The sequence below is a fragment of the Carya illinoinensis genome, chromosome 1 (assembly GCF_018687715.1).
Source record: "Carya illinoinensis cultivar Pawnee chromosome 1, C.illinoinensisPawnee_v1, whole genome shotgun sequence".
Classification (NCBI taxonomy): domain Eukaryota; kingdom Viridiplantae; phylum Streptophyta; class Magnoliopsida; order Fagales; family Juglandaceae; genus Carya; species Carya illinoinensis.
Genome location: NC_056752.1, coordinates 30996439 through 31020462, shown reverse-complemented (window position 1 = coordinate 31020462; position 24024 = coordinate 30996439). Strand labels below are relative to the sequence as shown.

At 37.5% G+C, this 24024-nt stretch overlaps 1 protein-coding gene across 5 annotated transcripts in view; it reads right to left on the bottom strand.

Annotated features, from left to right (window-relative positions):
- Positions 1 to 6342: 6342 nt before the first annotated feature.
- LOC122315040 (aspartic proteinase 36-like) overlaps positions 6343 to 24024 on the bottom strand; it is a 55914-nt gene continuing 38232 nt past the window's right edge. Inside the window, exons 7-10 of one of the 5 annotated variants that reach the window (XM_043130744.1) lie at positions 20780 to 20837; positions 12270 to 12345; positions 11040 to 11111; positions 6343 to 6791 (exon numbers count right to left, since the gene is read on the bottom strand). In XM_043130744.1, coding sequence (XP_042986678.1) covers positions 6622 to 6791; positions 11040 to 11111; positions 12270 to 12345; positions 20780 to 20837 — 376 coding nt within the window. In that variant the 3' untranslated portion in view covers positions 6343 to 6621. Of the gene's footprint in view, positions 7692 to 11039; positions 11112 to 12269; positions 12346 to 20749; positions 20838 to 24024 lie in introns of those variants that run through there. The other 4 variants (XM_043130738.1, XM_043130752.1, XR_006243939.1 and 1 more) reach the window with 4 other exon arrangements.

The window sequence follows — 24024 nt, the reverse complement described above, 5'->3', positions numbered from 1 at the left end:
GGGGTATCCTTGCTGCACCCCTTGATTTAATGGGGGCAAGTTGGAAGGCAGGGGCCTCAAAATACAGGGGAAGGCCATTTCTTATGATTGTCATATAAAATATATATATATATATATATAAATAATTCTCGATATTGTTGACAAATCTTTTATCGGCTTTCCTTCGTAAAGTTGGTTTTCCGGTTAGTGTTAACATGGTAGTTTCTACTCCTGGTGTTGGTAAGGGGTTTTTGTAGCTCCAATTCTTGGTGTGCTCTGAAACTTGTTCTTCATCACCGAGGTTAGTGTGGTTTTGCACTTGTATTTGGAGGTCGTCATCTTTCTCTGTTTGGGGTTGGGCCTTCTGCTTTGCAGTTCCACGTAGAACTGATCACTCTGATTTTGTAAGCTGCTCTTAAGTCAAAACTGAGGCAGCAAGCGGATCCAACCCTCACTGCCTCTGTCTTTATCATTGTATGCATGCATGTATGTATATGTATATGCGTATATATTGAGGGGCCTAGAATATTTTGTTCCAAGAGCCAAATGGAGTTGTTGGGGCAAATGATCCTTTTTTGGATCTTTAATCTTAAAACAAAAGATTAGAGATAGAGACATACTTTCTTGGTGGAAAATTACTATATTTTGAGGTGAAATTACCATCTGCATAACTGACCAATATGTAAACCTATCATCTATTGTTACATGAGTAGATTTTTTGCATATGTATATGCGTACATACACAGGATTTTATACATACATACGTGTGTATACATGAATCAGATTCAAGATGTTGAGAAACAGAAACACGAAATCGATTGTCTTAAGTTATCTGAGTTTAACTGTATCAAGCAATGATTAAAACATTATAATTCCAATAGGACCAAATTTTTGTCCCGACATTCTCAAAAATCACATACATTAAAACTAGTCTAGTAGATATATGTTATCTTTTGTGTTTCAAATGACCGTTAATATATTTTTCAGAATGATGATTTCGAAGAACATTTCATACCATATGCAACTTTAACTCCTCTTTTTTCACATTCATAAAAGTAAATGCGTTGTGGGTCAATAACAAAAGTCATTTTGCTATTACTTGTATTGCCTTCGGGACTTCTGTACCACGTATACGATAGAATGATAGATATTTTTTTTAAAACGATTTATTGTTAGGTAATCCAACAGCTGAAGGAGATTTTTTTATTATTTGAAGCCAATTAATCAAACATATTCAGGACTCTAATAAAATAATCATCAGGATTTCATGAAATGAAAATGTTTTTTCAGAGAAAAATAAAATCCTTAAGAGGTATCCATCAAGTCATGAAAGAGAAACAAAAATCAAAATCAAAATCAAAAAATCAATGAGCTCAAGAACTGAGATCAAATGGTGACGTTTCAGAGAGAATACATAAAAATAATTGACTCCGTTAGTGTGAAGTGGCCATGTTTCATTTTTACGCCAATGTGTGGGTGTTGGTGTGGGTGTGCAATGTGCATGCATGGTCCCGTTCGTTTGATCCATAGCACCCAGCGCCTCTGGTTCCATCTAAGCTCCTCCCTCCCCTGTGTTGTAAAACCAAATTGCCCAGATTGGGGAAGGAGAAACTCAACTCTTGTCACATGCTTCCTACTAAGCTCCATCCCCAATGAGGTACTCTCTTTTTCCCTTTTCATTTCCCTTGATGACTTAGAAATGTAAATATATTCCCATTCCGTTGTTGCCGCTGCCCTTGCATCCCAATGGCATACTCTACCATAATTGTGCCATCCAGCCATTTTTCGTGTATGGGTCACATGCACCGTCTCATATGCTGCTGGCGATACTAATGCTCGTAACTCTTAGGCGCCATCACTCCTAACTGTATATATATCATCGCTATTGACTTCGTCCTCTAAGATGGGAACACTACTTCCAACTAGTGCTCCTCCAAACATGGATGAGGGAGCTCAAATTTCACCAGCCACCTCAATCCAATCAAATCTAGTGCCCGTTCAGTCTCAAGTTTCTTGGTATTTCCTTTTAAGTATATATTGATGTTCTCTCAATACGTTGCCAATCAAACCAGCTTTGCAGTGACCTTTTTTCGTAGCAAATATGAAAGTATCTTACTGAAGAAAACATGGAATACTGTCCACCCGTAGTAAACCCTCTCTCTGTGTACACACACATTTAGTTGTCTTCTTGCGTATTTGGCCTAATTTGGGATGATTATAGGTTGTGGCGCACGTTGGGGCAGCCCCCCTCCCCAAGAAATTTGAAAAAAAAAAATTATACATGTTAATTTATTTAATTTAATAAAATAATATTAATTTATCATGTATTGGCCCCTCTCTAAAAATTATTTTGGCCCCTCTATAAAATTTAATCTGATATAAAAATGAAATAAATAAAACATATTTAATGTAAAATAAAATACATATTTTTATTATAAATAAAGTTAAAAAAAATTCTAACTATAACCAGTAATATTTCTAATCTCTTTTCATTTTCTAAAGCATTTCAATCTCTAAGTTATAGCTTACAGCAATCTACTAGACTGTCATTTACTCATTTACAGACTGTATTTCTTTCACACGGCACAATAATACTTCACATCTCATCCTTCACATTTTTTTTTCACCATTTTCTAACTTCAAAACACCTCGTCCTTCACATTTTGTTTTCTTTATTTTTCAACATCAAAACGAAGATGAAAAGAAGCAAGTTTTACCTGCTCAACTGTGACTTTTAGGCGCAACCACCAATTGACCAATTTCCATTTTCTTGATCTCCAAAGGACACAAAATCTTATTAGTTCTCACCTCCTCGCATGACCGAATCACAATTTGCAACCTCACTCTCGCTCTATCGCATTTCCAAACAGATTCATCCCTTTTGATTTTTGAAGCTTTTGAAAGCCTTCCAGTCAAAGAGTCAAAGGCTCAAAACTAAAGGAACGGTCCCTTTTGTCTCGGTTACTTTTTTAACTTTTTTTTTTTTCCTAATCCTCAATAGTTGATACTGGCTCTCACAACCTCATTACAAATTCAAAATATTATTTATTTATTTATTTAATAGATTAATACTTTTATTATTTAGTAGACTAATGATTTTTTTTTTCTATATATCAAACTGACATTTTATCTTTTGGTAGATTAACAGAAGTATTTGATAGCCCCTACCAGACTATAAGAGTATTATCCTCTTGATTTTTCTAAGAATAAAAAAATCAATTTAAGGTTTCAATTGAAATATTCTGAAGTTGATGTGTTTAGCAATCTGATATTTCAAGATTTAAGATCTATTGTAGATTTATGTTGAAGATTGGTAGAGATAAAGAAATCAAAGACATACTATCTTATTGATAGATTGATTCGTCTAATTTTGACTCTTCCAGTGTCTACAGCAACCAGTGAACGAGCATTTTTAGTTATAAAGATTGTCAAAATAAGGCTTCGCAACAAGATTGAAGATGAATTCTTAGCAAATAATTTAGTTGTCTATATTGAAAGAGAAATAATTAAGAATTTTGATTTAAATTCAATACTTAATGATTTTGTTTGTTTAAAAGAACGCAAATTATAATTTTAAACACTCTGTATTTCTTTTGTTTAATATATTTGTATGAATGTCTTTATATTATTTTAATGATATATTGTTATTGACTTATACATTTTTAATACATAAATTGTATTAAACATATTTTATTTTTATGGTAAATCTTCCTATCAAATTATTATATATCGTAAAAAAAAATTGTATAAAAGTAAAACAAAAAAAAATATTTTATATATATGGTTCTAGTTTTGTTTGGCCCCCTAGAGTAAATTTCTGCTCCACCATGATTATTATTTATAGTAACTCAGCTTTTTTCCTTTTATAATTGGGTTAATATCCAAATAAACTTAGTTACCTGATAAAAAGGAGGAAGGAGATAGGGATAGAGAGACTGTAACTAGTCACACATTGCTTGTCTGGGCAGGTCTCACTGGATTTTTGTCAACAAATACCCCTTAAATCCTAAATGGATGAGCTAGAAAGTATGTGATTGGGCTCTGATTCTGAGAACATATCACTGAGTAAAGCGTATGTACGTGAGAGATGCATGCGAATATGGACCGCAAGAGGAATTCTTGTCATGTTTTGGGGGCTCTGACTTCCCCAGGTGAAAGGTGGTTGTTTGGAGGAGAAAGGACTCGCACTCTCTGCTTCCCTCTCTGCTACACAATACACACATTTTCCCTCTTTTCCTCGCACGTGACTCCCTTTGTCTCCCCACCCTCACGCTTCAGGACACTTCTTCTCACAACCATTTACCTGGTTCCACCTCGTCTATATAACAAGCATATGCAGCCACGAAAACTCTTCCCCTGACCTTGCCTAGACTCTTTACTGCTTGCAAATGCAAATCCAACCAGTTTCAATGCTTCTCTCCACCACCTTTACATTATCTTGTCTCTTATACCATGGTTATCGCCAATTCATATGAATGAGTTATCTATAATATTTATTTTGTTTGGTTGGCTAACAAGATGATGAAATAAATTGCAGGGTTGGCGGCAAATTGTGAAGGCAATTCTCCCACGGTGCAGCAGACTAAGGTGCGGTTGGGCGACCCTCCAAAATTAGTGGGGGTACTGAAGAAGAACTACCCTATATGTCCTGTTATCAATATCCATTTGAAATGTGGGAACTTCCCCCTCTGAGCCTGGTCAAGCCCAGGCTGTTCAAAGTGCTAGGCTATGATGACTGTGCTGTCAATAGTGGGTTACCTTGGGACCATTACAAACACTTTCCTTCAACTACCTGTCAATTACCATGTTAAGAGTTTTTTTTTTTTTTCCTCTCTCTCTCTCTCTCTCTCATTTTTAATTTTTGTAAAATTCACCCACTTTGTACTCAAAAGAAAGAAAATGAATTGTTGTTCAAACAAAATGAACGCTAACAAATTATTATTGAAACGTATTTTTATGGTGGAATTTCACAAAAACCCATAAAATCTTCATCTCAACTCCATTTTTTCACATTCATAAAAAACTTCTCAACATTTTACATCTAGTCATCACATATCAAGGAAACTGGAATCAATTGATCTAAGAGAGAGAAGAAGATTATCCAATTATCGGGAAATCCTAGGGGTTAGCTCAAGTGATAAAGGCATTGGTTTTGGTGATATTCTCGGTCTAAAGTTAGATTCATTTTAGGTGTAAATTATTCATAAGAGACATCAGATTAGAGAAACTTCCCATTGAATTACTCGAGATATACTTGCGAAAAACTTTTTTCCGAAAGCCTATACACCCCCAAGATTAGTCGGGACTTTATTCTTGTACACACAATGCCAATGATCTCACCTTGGGGGTGCACCCCCAAGGGAAAAACCTTGCTCTTCACACTCCACCCATCAAAACCCCAACCCCTAGGCCATAGCTATCCCTCTCTGCTCTTCCCATGGTCTCTCACAATCTCACCCCTATGGGCCGTGTCTGGTTTTGCCCCCTCCCATTGGGGATGGAGACATGTCATATTTGACATCATCAATGTGGGCCGAGTTATGGGCCGGACAATCCAACTATTCAATGGATAAATATAATAACTATAGTTTTTTCGAAAATGTATATAATTCCAAATTTATAATTTGAAGTGCACAATATTTATTTGGTGTAAAATATAGAATGAGTTAACTATATCACTTAAAAGGAGGCCGTTCCATTCCTCCTTTCTATCTCACTTTTGTCTAACCCGAGAGTAGACACAACGTGTCTTTCCCCTCCTTTATCCTCAACTATACGCCTCTATTGTTCCTCATCAACAGTTGTTGAGCTCTCTGCCGCTCTCAAGCTTGCCAAATTGTCATTTTTCAATCTTTTTTTTCACCAACATCTTCATATCCACCTAGCTAAAATATAAAGAATAGAAACGCCACCAAATCTACCTTTTATGACTGCCCTTGTAGAATTTGATTGTGACCTTTGCCAACTCAATTGTGACATGATCTCTAGGTTGTCATGAAAACCAACCAAAGGGGGGGTCAATTTGATTCAATGGTCGATTCCCCTGGCTGATCAAGCGATCACCCAAATCATCCCTCGAATTCAACTATGAGGAAGAGCTCGCATCCACCCCGAGGGAGTCAATGATCAGCTTAATTTGCCACATCCCACATCTAGAAAACCTTCAATTGCCACCCCTACCACCCACGGCAGGAATAAAGGCGAGTTTAAGAACACACCACATTTAAACAGGACTGTACGTAGAAAAGGAAAGAATAGAACTTAACATATCTATTACGCAGCATCTCTCTCCATAAATGGTTTCAATCGTTGAAATTTTACATAAACTTCCATCGACCAGTTAAATTTTCTACCAGGACGCCAAGTTCAAACTATATTTACTTTTATACTCAAACCTGATTCTAATCTTTCAGAAATTTACACATTCACTAGGTACAAAATTTAACCCACGGTGAAGCATTGGTACAATGAATAATCCTAGCTATTTCCACATAAGGGATAAAAATAGATACATAACTGAGAAAAGTATCCAGAGCACTATCCTATCAACAAATCTCATGATTTTCTATTTATATTCAAATTTTCTTGTTTCTTTACCTTCAAATTTTCTTGTTTCTTTACCTCAACCGTGGGTACTTTGTATTAGCAGAAGACTCTTAGTGTTTCAGTGAAAATATCGTACAGCAGCATGGATAGAAACAACAAAACTATAGCCCATCGAATATTCAAACTGAAAGCAGAAGAAATATAATGGGAACCTACTAAATGTACTGTTCCACTTTGTTCATCCTGTAATTTAATGCTTGACGAACCTGAAAACAACCATAATAAAGTCAAACAACCAAACCAAAAGAAACAAGATAGCAATAAGATATGCTATTTTACTGCAACAGAGTCTAGCAATTCCATAGCAGTTACTAAGTCCATTCTATAATCAATTTGTCAGACTTTCTAACTTAGGGTTACAAGCTCGATTAAAATACCACTGTTCATATAAATCTTCTTTATGGTGAAAAACCAAAACTAACTTTTCTGACATAAATTAAAACTCGAGTTTCATCCTTAAAATAGAGTTTTGATTCAAGGAAATTAATAACCACAATTTTTCTTGCCAATCAACCAAATTTACGAGATGTTTCTCTTGTTCTTTTATTGTTTATATACAAAAAACAATATATCAACTACAAAAAAGCCAGTTCTTACAATTCCATCTTTAATCAACAGAAGCCAGTTCATAGGATTCCACAAGGACCACAATGAAGTAAAGGACAGTCACTACGTTAGTTCCACCAAAACAAAGGCCTAGGAAGGGTGATTATGTAAGGACATGTTTATGGGCATTCAAGTAATTGTTATGTTTTTACAATAATATATATAATATGCTAACAGGAGAAGAGCATTAAGATTTTTGGTCCTTTTCCCCAAGAGTTGTTTTTTCTATACCTCATCACTCCTCTCTCATCTTTTCATTACTCTCTATCAACATGGTATCAGAGAACTATTCAAACAATACATCTAGGTTATATGGTGAACCGCCACATGGTACAGATGCTGACTGCTTAAGGATGCAGAAGTCAGCTTGAGACAAGGGAGCTCTTAATCTGATTAGAAAGCATTGGTTGTCTCATCTGTGAGGTTGTGGACAGCAGATTGGCTCATGCATGGTATGGAATTTCAGCTAAGGGGCAATAGAGCTGGTTGACCATGACGACCTGGCCCAATAATTTTGAAGTCAGAATATTGTTAATTTTTATTGGGTCTAAATTATATATTTAATAGGCCATATTGGATAAACCCACAAGCGATAAATTATTGAAGTTGATTAGAATGTTTAAATTGGACTCAATAACTAAGTTAAATCCCATTTATTACTTATTGAACGAATTAAAATCCTTTTAGAATTTAAAGATCGACTATTAGAAATTTATTTCAATTTAAAATCATCATTGATTGAAGTCTCCTACGCAGTCTCCGTCACTGCTAATCCTACATTGAATGAACTACTAGATCATGCTTTTAAATTCAAACTCTCTTCTTGAATGATCGTGACCTAGTCCAACTCGAACTCAAACTCATCAGCATCCTATTCCAACAAGGATACAACTCTACAAGTCACCTTCATGTTAAATCTCTTTAACTGACTGCCTTCTCAAACTCTAAGTCATGCACGTCTTGGACTCAATAACTAAGTTAAATCCCATTTATTACTTATTGAACGAATTAAAATCCTTTTAGAATTTAAAGATCGACTATTAGAAATTTATTTCAATTTAAAATCATCATTGATTGAAATCTCCTACGCAGTCTCCGTCACTGCTAATCCTACATTGAATGAACTACTAGATCATGTTTTTAAATTCAAACTCTCTTCTTGAATAATCGTGACCTAGTCCAACTCGAACTCAAACTCATCAGCATCCTATTCCAACAAGGATACAACTCTACAAGTCACCTTCATGTTAAATCTCTTTAACTGACTGCCTTCTCAAACTCTAAGTCATGCACGTCTCCACCTTCCACTAGGATTCATGCCCCAATAAAAATCTCTTACAATTCTACAAATCATCTTCACATTAAAACTCTTAAACCAACTCCTTATATATACACTCAGCCCCATACACTTTACGTGTATCTCATTCCTCTTCAAGCCCCAATGTAGTTTCAGCTTACCCAAAATCACGCAGAGCACCTCTAGTCCACCAGCATCCCTCGCATTTTCTCTCCCCTTCTAGTTCACGTGATTGATTTCATACTGGAAATATTGGATTAACGCTGCGAGGTAAGTAGCATGATCATACCCTTAGATGTATGTACAGTAAACGACATGTGGTTCATAAAAATATTATGCATATATGCCCTCCATTGGAAGCCCCTTTTTATGTACCCAAGTCATAAATATCATATGATTTTATGCATAAGTTTCGTGTTAGTTGCAAGACATGCATTAAATATTTTACGAAAATCCATGATTTATATGAAGATTTTATGTAGTAAATTATTTATGAAAATTCATAGTTTTATGAAAGGAGTTATGCATCAAAATATTTATGAAAATTTATGATTTTATGTGAAAAAATATGTATCACGACATCTTATGAAAGAACGCAATTTCATTTCAAATTTATGATATGACAAATATGCAAGTATGATTATGATGAAGTATGAATGATAAGATATGCGATGGCCTATGTTATGATATGAAGATAGTACCATATGTTACATGCATATTGCATTGCCAGGTTGTACATGCTGGTAGTGCACCCAGTACGTCTTCTTTATGTATGGATTCCACAACCCATGGCCACAGGCGGAATTGGAATCTACTCAAATCCACTAACCCTGACTCACGGGGGTCAACAGTGGGTATTGGCCAATGACAAGTGAAAGATAAGTTCATATTCATATTATTTACGTATGTATTTATGAGTGTGCATATTTTTCAAGAAACCTTATGTTTATTATGTTTACTATATGATGTATTGCTTACTGAATATTAGACTCTTTTTTTTGTATGTTTTATTTTTTTAACCACCCCAAGTGATGATATTTATGACGATGGAACTGCAGGACTGAACTTGCCTAGGGAATCGAGGCAGAGGCATAGATAGTTCATGTCATGCTCAGTTTTATGACTTAAAGTTTAATAAGTTATTTTGATAAGCACATGAGACTTTATTGAATTTAAATAAGTGCTTCCACAAACTCTTTGGATTTTAAATATTTAATAAATTTGGTATTATAAGGAATCTTTGCACTTTGTGCTTCCTTTAGAATAAAAGAAAACATTTTTAAGTTCTAGTAGCACACTGATTCTCCAAAATTTTAAAAATGACTTTATTGAGCAGCAGGGTGGGGTGTTACATTGACATCTAAGGGGATGCTTGGGGCATGAGATGAGATGAGATGAGATGAGAAATCTGTGAATAGTAATAAAATGGTTTGTGAATAGTAGTGAAATGGTTTGAGTTATGATGTTTTATGGGATTTTGGAAAAGGAGAGGGAAAAATTTGCATAAAAATATTATAAAATTAAAATTTTGTTAGAATATAATTTTTTAATATAATTTTTGTCTTGGCAGCTACATTTGATGCCACCAGATATTAGTCAGGGGTGCTTATTTTTAAACACAATGAAAGATATTTGGGATGCGGCTAACCAAACTTGATTCAGAAAGGGGAATGCTATAGAAGTTTGAGTTAAAACGTTGAATACATGGGATGACACGGGGTGAATGGTCTGTTGAAACTTAACTTTCACTGACTTTGTGCCTTGGAGCAGAAACTGAATCATTATCAGAATTTTCAGGCTGTGCAGAGAAGAAACTAGGTGGCTTCATGGTTCATTCTAGTGGTGCCACTTGACTTCAGGCAAACCCTTCTTCTACGGTAGAACCAACACCAACTCCAAGCAGTCCCACTCTTGACACGGACTCTCAACAAGGATGTGATAGAAACTTTTGTTGACAGATGTCTCAAATGGAGCCATCCACCATTCCATTGCGTCCTCCTCTGCTCATTGAGGTAATTTTGGCTTTGTCTCTAAATGCAACCTCTACTAAAATCCATGCTAGTTCTGATGATCCTTGGTTAATTGATTTAGGATCATCTAACCATTGAGTGATTTAGCATCTCTTTTCTCTTCATATTATTTTTTCCAGATTGGGAAAACGTTAGAATAGCTGATGGTTCCCTTTCATCTGTGTCTGGCAAAGGTTCAATTTTTGTCACCCCATAAGTCTCTTTCATCCCTGTGCTATGTGGTACTTAGGTACAAGATACTGTATATTTTTTTTTTTAGAAATTATCCCTTGTGGCATGATACTCAATAGCCAGTCATAAGGGGACCACAGGTTATGAAAATTGACAGAAAAAACCGGCATGCATCACATACAATTCACAAGCGGAATAAGACTTTTAAGGGCCTCAACAAAAGTAATAGTGAGCCTGTCCACGCATTATAAGGTCTCTTAGGCCTAACATATTCTAAGATACAACTTAGATTAAAATAAAATATAACGAAAATTTTGGAATGTGACAAAGGAAAGGTAACATGGTCTTACAGTTATATTCAGTCCATCCAATGGCTTGATTCTCGAGATCATACAAGACTAGCTTATTTGATAGCACTAGATCTGCAACAGAAAAAAGTAACTAAATTTTAATTGATCATGCCCATGAAGCTGTACAAAAAATTCAATACAGATGAATTCCTGCCAACACTTAAAATCGAAAATTGATTCTTTCTGCCTCTATTATCAAGCCTCAAGGTGAGTCCTATCTTATGGGATCTCAGAAGACAACTGTAACAAGGCACCTTCAGGCTTCATTAATAACCACCTTAGAGGCAAATAACAATGTAAGGTTATTAGAGTGATTTGATACTTAGACATGAAAAGTTTACTTTGTTCCAACCACATTTACAAAATTTAAATGAAGTCCATGGGCCTGGTATGCTTTACAGGGTGGAGGATTAAAAGAAATGCTAAAAAAACAAATGCTAAAAAAACAAAAGAATAGATAACATGAGGATATTAAGATAGCAAAGGGGAGGCTGTCTAAATTGGATAGATTTCACGTGAGATCATTTTATGATTTTATAAGAGGGTGGTTTCCTTGGTAGTATATCTGGTGTATGAAGGTCCCTCAAAAAGTTCCATTTTTGCATGGACGGTAGCTTTGGAGAATTCCAATTAATTTCTAATCCAAATAAAGATGACTGATTGATTGTTAGGTGCGAGGATATGGACTAAGGTGGAGAAAAACAAAAGGCGGTTATTGTAGCAACCCCAGTTATCGTTACTTAACATTCTCCAAGGGCATCCCAAATCATCGTTTCGCTTTCATAAGGTAACAGTTCCAAATTTCTCAAACCAGAAACAATTTCACAAACTACAATCCTATAATAATGAAATTTAATGAATTAAAGAGTCAACCCATCCGGAATGAATGTAACATTTCCTGTAAAATGTTAAAGATTAATATTAGGTCTAACACTCAAAGGTTTCACTCAAAACAAAATGTCAAGAGGGTATTCTCAATGTTCTATAGCAATTGGAAAGTTCTACAAACTACACCGCCATCTCACTCTTATTTCAATATGATGAGGTGGCATTACCCATCAACTTTTGAATTTCTTTTTCAGTCAAAAAAGAGATGATCCAAGGGTGATGTAAAGTGTCACATTTACAAAAGTGAGATGAAAGTAGTGGTATGTAGCCATTACTCATAGCAATTACCCAGCCACATAAGTACTTCACACAGAGCTAACAATGCAAATAGTTGGGGTATACCTCCCAAAAGAGTCAAGTTCATGCTATCCCTGGATTGCATTCCACTGTTTTGCCAACCAATACACCACAAACCTTCCTGCAAAGATCCACAATAGTAAATTGACTTGATGCAGATTAAAAAGCAACAAAGTTTACGCATATGGCAAATCTGAAAACAGCAAACGCTACAGGAGAAAAAATAGCATCACATAAAAGACTAGATGAAGTGATGATAAGGTTGCAAGAATTTCCCAAAAAAAAGGTTGATAGCATTCATATAACATAATTTGTAAAACCAAGATTTAGAAAATAATTGAGAAAAATCTAGTGTAAACCAGAGGAGTATGATGGCTGGTGGACACATATATAGCCCTCATGCACTATCAATAAGTGCTCTCCATATACATTTTTTTTATTGGCACCGGATATCCAGAACAATGTCCCAACTAATCCCAGAGGTGCACTGAGGCCTTCAGCAAGGAGTTTGGCATAAATGCACATCAGATAATTCAGTGAGAAATTCCCCAGTCCACTCCATATACACCTCCAAGGAAAAGAGAATACCACATTCTGACCAGACAACACCTTGTACATAGAGTGAACTGTGAACTTCTTATTACTGGTATAAATCCAAATCATCTTGTCCATCTCAGCCCTGCCAATACTTGTATCATACAACAAACTAAACAAATCAGAAATTTCATACATTTCCCAATCATTCGCTGCTCTAGTAAAATGTACATTCCATTGAGGAAAGCCAGTAGACTAATCCAAAACATCCGCTACTGAAGCATCTTGATTATGAGCGAACTGGAAGAGGCCAGGGAAAGCAACCTTAAAGGCCTACCACCACACTAAGCATCATGCCAAAAACTAATCCTGGAACCATCACCAACTGCAAAACTAACATGGTCAGAAGAAGAGAAGAGGAGGAGGAGGAGGGAAAAGAAGGGGGGGCACTGCCATTTTTGGAATTGATCATTGCCCTCCAGAGAGGCTCACTTTCCTTATGATACCTCCATAACCACTTCCCTAAAAGGGCTTTATTGAAGGTCTTCAACTTCCAAAACCCCAACCCTCCACACAACAGTGGGGAACAAATCTTATCCCAACTAACCAGAAGGAACTTAGCTTCCTCCCCAATACCTCCCCACAAGAAATCATGAAACATGATTTCAATCCGATCAGTCACACCATCTGTTGAGGATATAATGAGAGAAAATATGTAGGGAGATTAGAGGAGTGCTTTTAATTAAGGTAAGTCTTCCCCCTCTTGATAGGTACAAACTTTTCCATCCCGCCAGTCTTCTCTCAATCTTCTCAATCACCCCATCCCAAACTGATATTGCCTTGAAAACAGCCACCAAAGGGAGACCAAGATATCTCATTGGCAAGGAAGAAAACCAGCACACCAGAACATTTTCCAAACTTCTAATATTTTGCACAGGGCCCACCAGAACCTTCTCTGATTTTCCAAGATTCGCCTTAAGGCTAGACAGCCTCAAAACAAAGCAAGAGCGCTCTCAATTATTACACATGACCGAGATCCACATCACAAAAAAGTAATGTGTCATTTGCAAACAAAAGGTGAGAAATATTAATTAATCCATTATTTGACTTACCCACCGAAAAATCTGCCAAGAAACCACCACTAACCGCAATCCCCAACATTTGACTAAGAGCATCCATAACAATGACGAAAAGGAAGACAACGGGTCCCCATGTCAAGCTTGCATAAAATACCCAGCTCTCCCGATTTAATTATACTCTCCAAGCATTCATTGGCCACTAACACTGAATCTAGAATTTGTTTCCCTTTGAAGAAAGCATTCTGAGATTTTGAAATAATCATCTCGATAACTGTACTCAAGTGGTTGGCAAGAACTTTGGAAATGATTATGTAAACCCCATTAACAAGACTAATGAGACAAAAATCCTTCACGTTAGAAGCCCCTGCCCTCTTTCGAATAAGTTCAATAAAGTTGCTTTAAGATTCTTTTCAAACCTAACTAAAGCAATACAATTCATGAAAAGCCTTCATGTGATGTCCTCCCATACAATATCCCAACAAGATTGAAAGATGGAAATGATTTATCCTTAGCCATGTATGTTACTACTTGTAGAACTTCGTTCTCCTCAAAAGGTTGTTCAAGCCAAGAAGCATTCAATGAGTCCATGGTGTCAAATGCTAAACCATCAAGATTTGGTCTTTAAGCAAACTGCTCCGTAAGGAAGTTTCTCATAGAAGAGACATGTTATCCTTTATCTCAAAATGATCCAAGAGGATAACACCATCAAACTCAATCAACTCAATGGCATTGTTTCTCTCATTGGAAAACTTTGTGCATTCATCCCCTTCCTTCGACCAAATAGGCCTTGATTTTTGCCTCCACGAAATCTCCTCCATCACAATCACCCTCTCAAGCTCTGAAGCAATAATAATTTTCCTCGACGTCTCATCCGAAAGAGCTCTACCCTCCGCCCTATTCTCCAAGCCCTGCAACTCCTCAAGAAGAGACTCCTACAAGCTGTCCACATTCCCTAAGACTTGCTCATTCCAAGTCTTCAAATCCTTGTTCATGGCCTTTAATTGACTGAAGTTAAAGTGAGGAAGGAGGCATCTGTTAGGGTAGCAGGTAGTGGGTCTAATGATATGGCTAGGCTGGGCTTGAGTATGAGGGTGCCATGAGCCCTCAATTCCTTTTAACACGCAGGGCCCGTGAGCCCTCAGTCACGGACCGAGCCCACTAGGCCCATTCATTTTGAATGGCAGGCCAAAGCTCCTTCTTGGACCCGAGAGTCCTCTAGCACCGGCTTGTTACGCATTTCCTCACCGGCAGTTGATCTGGCCACCCCGCCACCGACACAAAAAGCACCGCGTCCCTTCTTGAAAAATGGTTATGGCGGTATATTCAAGAGGGAGACACTCTTTGGAGGAACATCCTAGATGTCAAATATGGGAGCATTTGGGGAGGTTGGTGCTCTAATGAAGTAAAAGGGGCTTATGGCGTTGGAGTTTGGAAACTTATTCAGAATAGTTTGGGTGATTTTCTCGGTAATTGCAGACTTGAGGTGGGAAGGGGCACATGAATCAGGTTTTGGCATGATATTTGGTGTGGGGATATTGCTTTGAAAAACGCTTTCCCCTCTTTATAGGATTGCGTCAGATCAAGGTTCCTCGGTGGCTGATAATATGTGCATTCCTGTTGATTCCCTTCAATGGTCCATGAGATTTACTAGAGCTGTACAAGATTGGGAGGTGGGAGACATTGCTAATTTCAACAACGCATTATACGCACTAAAATTAAAGGTAGGAGGGGAGGATAGATTACTCTAGACGTGCATAAGGAACAAGAAGTTTTCAGTCCAATCATATTACAAGGCCTTGACAACTCACACCTTCAATGCCTTCCCTTGGAAGAGCATTTGGAGGAGAAATGTCCCCCTCAAGATTGCCTTCTTCAGCTGGCTGGTATCCCATGGTAAAATACTGACCATCAACAAGTTAAAAAAGTGTGGCCTCTACATAATTGATTGGTGCTTCATGTGCAAACACAACAGTGAATCAGCAGATCACCTTCTTCTTCATTGTGAAGTAGTTAAGGTATTATGGGATGAAATCTTCACTAGGCTTGGTATTGGCAATGCCTAGGAGGGTGATAGATTTATTGTCTTGTTGGAGAGGGATTCGGGACAATCGCCACATTACAGCTGTATGGAAGATGGTGCCTCTAGGCTTAATGTGGTGCACATGGAAAAAAAGAAATGGCCGCTGTTTTGACAATAGGGAACGCTCTCTGGATGGTTTTAGGGCTTTTTTCTTTCATACATTGTTGCTTTGGGTTTCTTCTATTGTATTGAATGGAACGGGTTTTAATGACTTTTATGCTACTTTCCGTAGCATGTAGTTTTGTAATTAGGCTCTTTCTTATATACTTCCTATGTACTCAGGCTTTGCCTAATTACTTGGATTAATAAATTCTCTTTTCCCTATCAAAAAATAAATAAATTGCCTACCAATATACCTATCCAAAAAAAAAAAAAAAAAATTGCTTACCAATATAAAACTCGAGATACCCTGCATCTAGTAGGATGACCACCATCGTTTCACCATGTCTACAAAGCCACTAGCCTTAAGCCACATGTTTTCAAACTCGAAGTATCTTAGACTCCAATGAATACCTCCACAACCCAATAAAATGGGATAATGATCTGTGCAAATCCAAGAAATTCTCTTCCGATACACCTATGGAAAGTAAGCCTCCCATGAAGGTGATGCTAGGAATCAATCCAATCAGAATCAAACCCGATTGTTGGACCACGTATATGCACCCTCCGCAAGAGGTAAATCTAAGAGATCTAACTCAAAGTTAACTCTAAGAACTCCTCCATAGCCGAAGTGAGGCTAGATTCCCCTGATCTCTCACTCAGGAACCAAGTGACGTTGAAATCCCCTCCTATACGCCAAGGAACATCCCACCAACTATGCAAATAAGCTATCTCTTCCAACAAAAGTCTTCCACTACTATCTGAATTTGGCCATATATTCTTGCTAGAGCCCACTCAAATATGTCTTCCACGTTTTTAAAAAGACATGCCACTGAATACTCCCCCAAACACTCCTCCATGTTCTCCACTACCCTCCTACCTTGGTTGGTGCACTTGTTAATAGTTTAACCCTTCTAGATTTTCTTTATAAATAAGTTAGCCTTTTAGATTGATGTCCCCAATATGGTTTTAGAGCAAATATGATAGCCCAAAGGCTAAGCTAGGAAGCACAAATGGTTCAAATTACTAGTCATAACCGTATCTAAGAAGCGCACTAGCCATATATGCATTATACCCCAAACAAGACTAGTTAAGATTATATTTGGAGCTCCCTCCAATCGCTTGTATAACCTATTTCCATTAGTAAACGTCACATGGGACTTGACACCCAGGTGATGGCTTCACAATTCACTCACCCCAATGGACGATTTAATCAAAATCTGAGAAATCAAAGTCTTTCCCACTCAAGTCCTTAATGTCCTTGCAGCATCCTATGGAAGCAATAAGCATAAGCCACATCTGCACTATACCTGGTCAACATCTTAAGTGGAACTTGGCACCCATGATATGCCTTCATCCAACCAAAATTTCCATTTACTTCTAAAAAACAAAATCCTTCCTAATGCTATTGTCCAAAGAAAGTCCATCTCATAGGTGTTTTATTCTTCCATGTGCACTTCCATGAGAAAAACAGCCATCACGGGGACTAATAGAACAATAGAAAGACTTTGATTTCAAATATCAACCTTTTGGAAGGAACTAACAAATTCTACCCCACCCCCACTGTTCAATCAGAAAGAATACAAGAGGTTAAAGGAAGAGGTAACCATTACTCTCCTAATCATGAACATGCCAAATAAATGTGATATTGCACTAACGCTTATCTTGCAACACCACCATAAGTTCTACCATTGAGGCCTCCTTAAAACATGCAGTATTTATAAACACCGAAAAAACATCCTTCAGAGTTTGTTCTCCACACCACAAATCGTGCCAAAATAGACTATAAGCTCATCCCCCACCTTTGTATCTGACAAATCTACAGAAATCTGCACCACTTCTCCTTATTATTTTTGAGACCCCTACTCCATATGAACCATGCACTACCCCCGAACACCACCCTCTCCACATGCTCTCATATTTAGCTTCCACCACCATTCTCCATAAGGTGTTCCTCCCTTTCAATAATGCCATAGCCATTTACCCAAGACTTTCCTCTCCATAAGTGATATAATTGAAATACATTTTTCACCTACTTCTCAGCAAGCAAACTAAGCTTTTGTCACTAATGATTTCTAACAACAATAATAATGGATTTCAAACCTCCTATCGCAAAAGTTTCAAAGATTGTAAATCTTTTTTTTTTTTTTTTATAGGTAATAAGTTATTTTATTGATATAAAGATGGGCATAGCCAGGGTACACTAGAAGTATACATGTGCATACACCTATTTAAGAGCTAGAAATAGTTATAAGGAAATCATGGAAGCTGAGACCATTAAAATCTACAGCAATGGCCCAAAAGAACAAAGTCTTCTAGAAAAAACCCTGAAACTCTTCCAAGGAATGTTCATGATCCTGAAAAAGTCTCTCGTTTCTTTCACTCCAAATACACCAAAAAATACATATTGGAGCCATCTTCCACACCGCTGCAATCTGTGGTGTCCCAGTGATCCCTCTCCAGCTTGCTAGAAGATCAACCACCCCACCCGGCATTACCCATGCTATTCCCATTCTACTGAAAAAGTAGTTCCGTATCTCACGAGCAAACTCACAATGTAGGAGTAGATGGTCCACCGTTTCAGCATTATTTCTGCACAAACAGCACCAGTCCATAATTATGAGGCCACGTCTTCTAAGATTATCAGTGAGCAGAATCTTCCTTAGAGAAGCTGTCCATACAAAGAATGATGCCTTGGTGGGTGCTTTACTTCTCCAAATATTCTTCCAAGGGAAATTGTGCCTCTGTTGCATGGTAATAACTTCATAAAAAGAGCGTACCAAGAATTTCCCTTTTCTAGAGGGGCTCCATACCATCACATCTTCAGTTGTGGCAGCAATAGGAGTATTATACAGCAAGTTAAAAAATTCTACAAAGCATTCACTTCCCAATCATGTGCATCCCGGGTAAGGAAAGATTCCACTCCTGTGAACCTTGATTGATTACCCTCAAATCAGCCACTGTAGCTTCTTTTTCCCGTGCAATGCTAAAAATTGTAGGATAAGCATCCTTTAAAGCCATGTATCCCACCCACATATCCGTCCAAAAACTGATCCTACTACCATCCCCCAAACACAATCGGGTATTACTAATAAAAGAGCCCCACCCCTTCCTTATATACTTCCATAGCCGCACTCCATATGTCCCCCTACCCTGTTTAGAACACCAACCCCCCTCGTTCACTAGCATACTTCATATCAATCACCCCTTTCCATAAGGCTTCCCTCTCATAATTATAACACCACAACCATTTACCCAACAAAGCCTTATTAAAAGCCCTCACATTCCGAACCCCCAAGCCACCATCTCTCAAAGTAGAACACACCTTATCCAAATCCACCAAATGGAACTTAAATTCATCTCCTATACCACTTCATAAAAAATCTCGTTGGAGTTTCTCCATCCTCATTGCAATGCTAGCAGGAAGGGGAAATAAGGATAAGAAGATTGTGGGAAGATTGGATAAAGTACTTTTAATAAGTGTGATCTGCCCCTCTTTTGATAAATACATCATTTTCCACCCAGCCAACTAGCGCTCAAATTTTTCCAGCACCCCCTCCCAAATTGACTTAGCTTTGAAAGAAGCCCATGGAAGACCAAGGTACTTCAAAGGTAACAGAGAAACCACACAAGCCAAAATATTAGCAAACCCTCTAATATTGCTTACTTCACCAACCACAACCATCTCCGTCTTAGCAAGATTAATCTTTAACCCGAATACTACTTCAAAACAAAGTAAGATAGCCTTCAAAGATTGGATATGTCAAACATTGTAAATTGAATAGAAGCTGTGGACTTTCAAGTGCTTTGCATTAACTACAAGTAGCGGTGGGCAGCGGGGGCCCGTACCTTGCTACTCCGCCCCATCCCCGCATGGGCAGGCACTGCCCCACTCCGCCCATGCAGGGCAAGGCTCCCCACCCCGCAGGGAGACTGCCTAGCAGGTGCGGGGGGCGAGCTAACCCCAACAGGGCCCTGCCCCGCCCCTCGCTCCGCACCACTATATATATATATATATATATTAAAAAAAATTATAAATTTATACAAATAATTATATAAGTAAATATATTGTATATAGATATATATAATTTGTTCAAGACTTGAAGTTGTATTCAAGTTATTGGATTGCCTTGACCTTCTAGGCCAACCTTTATATAGGAAGCCAAGGCAATATAATAGTCATACTTAAGCAATGTGGGACTCAAAGGCAATCCAAAATAAAAATCTTGAGTTTAAATTCCTTTTGTATTTATAAATAATTAAAAATAATTTTTAAACCCAATGGGGTGTGCCTAGGTAGGGGGGTGGGGAGGATGAGGTTTTTGACCCCGCCCCCTGGCACCAGGGTGGGAGGCTCCCCCCAACATGCGGGTAGCACCCCTAACTACGAGGAAAACTAAAGCACCATTCATAAGAATATTGATAGAAGATCTACAATGTAAATGAAGAACTTCCATCAAAAGATAAAGTGATTACTGCAATTAATACAATGTTTATGCTGACAGTGTATACAAAGTAACAACCCAGAAAATAATTATGGTAATGTCAAAATCAAAAACAATCATTTTGATGTTCTAAGTATAACAGCATCATTCCAAGGCCCATAAATTTTCCAAGTATATTATGACAATAAAAAGCAACACCTAAAAATAAAACACTAAGAAGAAATCAAGTAAAATATGGAAACAGGAATGGCTGAATAGCACCTTTATTAAATTGTTTGATACACTTACATAGGGAAATAGATATTCACGAGGATAAACCTTTAAGGAGAGAGAATTCTCAAAATAAAAGGTGACAGGTGGAAATCCATCATCAACACTGCAATCGAAAGCAAAACACAAAAATCAGAAGTAAAATCATTTAAACGTTTAAATATATTATTTTCAATATGTCAAGATGATTTAGCATCAACAATCATTTTTTTTTTTATACGTAGATATAGCATCAACAATCATACATGAACAATATCAAGCAAAACGGAATTGGCAAGCCCAAGAGACAAATAGAGAAAAGATCGCTACCCCAATATGGAAAGCTTCACCAGATGGCATTTTGTCCGTAAATACGTGTGGAATTTTATAAGAGGTCGAGTGGCACATGTGGAGTGGAGTAAATGGGTTTGGTGTAAATATTTGCCTAATAAGGTTTTTGTATCTATATGGAAATGTTTCTTGCAAGGCGTTCCATTTGATACCAATATCCACAGATGCCAAATTGAATTAGCATCAAGAAGTGATTGCTGCGAAAGTGTCACTATCAAGTGTATGGAAGATGTTTTGAGCAATGGATAGTTTTCTAACCAGATTTGGAGGAAGTTTGCTATAGTGCTGGGTATACATGACATCACCTATCAAAAGGTGGAAGGAAAGAGTGATGCTACGGTTTAGCAAAGCAAGAACTGGTTCTCAATGGGGAATAGTGGTCGGCCTTCTTCCATCAATTATCAGCCAATGCCTTTGATTGAGGAGACTTAAGGCTTGAATGCAGGATCACAAAGAGTGCAAATTAAGGCTCAAATGGCTGTGGAGATATAATTATGAGAGGGAAGTATTATGGAAGGTGGTATTTTTTTTTTTTTTTTTTAATGGAAGGTGGTGATTGATACTAAGTATGGGAGTATAAGGTGGGGTTGGTGTTCTAATGAAGTTAGGGGGCATATTGAGTGGGGTTATGGAAACATATCCAGAAAGGTTGAGGATCCTTCACTCCTTCTCTAGCCACACTAGGCTGAGTATGGGGGAAGGTAATAGAATTAGTTTTTGGCATGATGTTTGGGTTGGAGATACGGCTCTTAAGGATGCTTATCCCTCTATTTTCATAATTGCATGGGAACAAGATGCTTTGGTGGCTGATTTGAGGGAAATTACTAATGGCTCACAATGGCGGAATGTCAGCTTCATTAGGGAGGCATGTGATTGGGAGGTTGGTGTCTTCACTAGTTAAGCGCTCTTAAGGCTGCTTTTTTTGTTTGGACTGCATCCTTAGGAAAGATCCTAACCACTAACAACCTCAAGAAAGATGGGTTTATCCTTATTGATTGTTGTTGTATGTGCAAAAATAGTGGTGAAACAGTGGATCATTTACTTCTACATTGTGAGTTTGCAAGGCCTTATGGAAGTACTTTTTCAGCAAAATGGGATTAGCATGGTTATGCCGGGAGGGCGGTTGATCTACTAGCTAGTTGGAGAGGGATCAAGAGGATACCCCAAATTGCAGTTGTGTGGAAGATGACTCCCAATTATCTACTTTGGTGCACTTAGAGGAAAAGGAATGACTGAAATTTTGAGGATTGAGAGCGCTCTTTGGAAGACTTTTTAAGAGTTTTTTCTGGAAGATTGGGCCATTGTTATAGACTTTAATGGTCTCAACTTTCATGACTTCCTTGTATCCGTTTCTAGTTCCTAACTAGGTGTAATCTAATGTATACTTCCTGTGTATAATTGGGCTATGCCTATTCAAATATCAATAAAATATCTTCTTACTTGTCAAAAAAAGGTTCCATGTAAAATTAAGTCTATGTTAGGGGAACTATGAGCAAAGTGAGTCAGATAAGGAAGCTGAATTCCAGAGACGATTAAATACTGAATCAGCTGGGGTTGCTTATATCATTCTATACAAAGATTCAAAAGGTAGTGAGGGTGGAATATGGTTAAAGCCTAAATTGGGAATGGTTAAGTTGAATGTGGATGGCAGTAGCCTTGGTAACCCTGGTCCAAGTGGAGGGATGAAAGAGGTCAAGTATTCGCTGCTTTCTCCTCTCACTATAGAGAGGGAACAAATATGGAGACTAAGGTGCATGCTCTACTTGATGGTCTTACCATGTGCAGGAAGATGAATTGGGAAAAGACTGAGGTGGACACAGATTCACGGTTGGTTTTAACCGGCTGAAAACAGGTGCTGGTATTCCTGGGAAGGTAATGTACTATTGGGACAAAATAAGGATGCTAATGTCTTCAGCGAGAATCTCTTTCTCATGTGTTATGAGAATCTAATGGGGCTGCCGACTGGTTAGCAAAGAAAGGAGCAGCTGGGGAGGTCAAAGAGTACGTTAGCTTTGCTGAGCTTCCAAGAGAGGTGAGAGGCATTGTTCTATGGCCAATATGGGTATTCCTTCCCTTCGGAGGCATTGAGGTTGGTTGTGTACAAGTGTTTTTGGTTGAACTCAGAATATACAGAGGAACAGAACAAGGACTTCACAAGAGAGCAAAAATTAGATGTTTTCTTGATGGTTTTTTCCATAAGTGGTTTTAAAGTTTGTATAGAAAGGTTTACTGATCAAAAAAACAGTTTGTATAGGAAGGTTCTTCCCACGCCTTCGTTTTTTTTATCTTTTAGACTATCTGTAACCGCCAAGGCGTCACATGATGTTACCACAAATTCTTCCGCCATAAGTGAGGATTATTTAAAAAAATTATGGGGTGACGTCCTCTTCATATAAAAAATAAATTAATTAATTAAAAAAAAACCCTAAGAAACTAGACAAGTAAGCAAATCAAAAAAATACAAAGTATAAGACACAGTACTACTATTTTCCCCAAAGATTATTTTAACAAAAAACCAGATCAAAATGAACAAGCAGAAAGTAATATAAGGGTTTTCTTTTAAACTAACAGAAAAGTACAAAACACCCTTTGTCTTGCTCAGATCAATGGCGCCACAGTTTGCACCTCAATTTACAAGGTTATTGAACTAGCTCCATGATATACACAGTGGTGGAAACAGCTTACAATGATCCCACTAAAAAACAAAAAAGAAAAGGAGACTTAAAACTAAATCCAATACTTCAAAACCAGAGTAATAGCCATAATATTAAAACTTGTGGCAAACGCAGGGTAACTAGGTAACCCTTTTTCTGGAAGTAGGCCCCAAACGTGAGAGATTTGCACTTACAGACTGTTACGAGATAATTACGGAGAGAATTATGGGATTAGTTTTGTGGTCGTAAATTAGGTAGAATTAGTCGTAAATTAGGTAGCCGACTGCAGCACAATTTCTATATAAATGA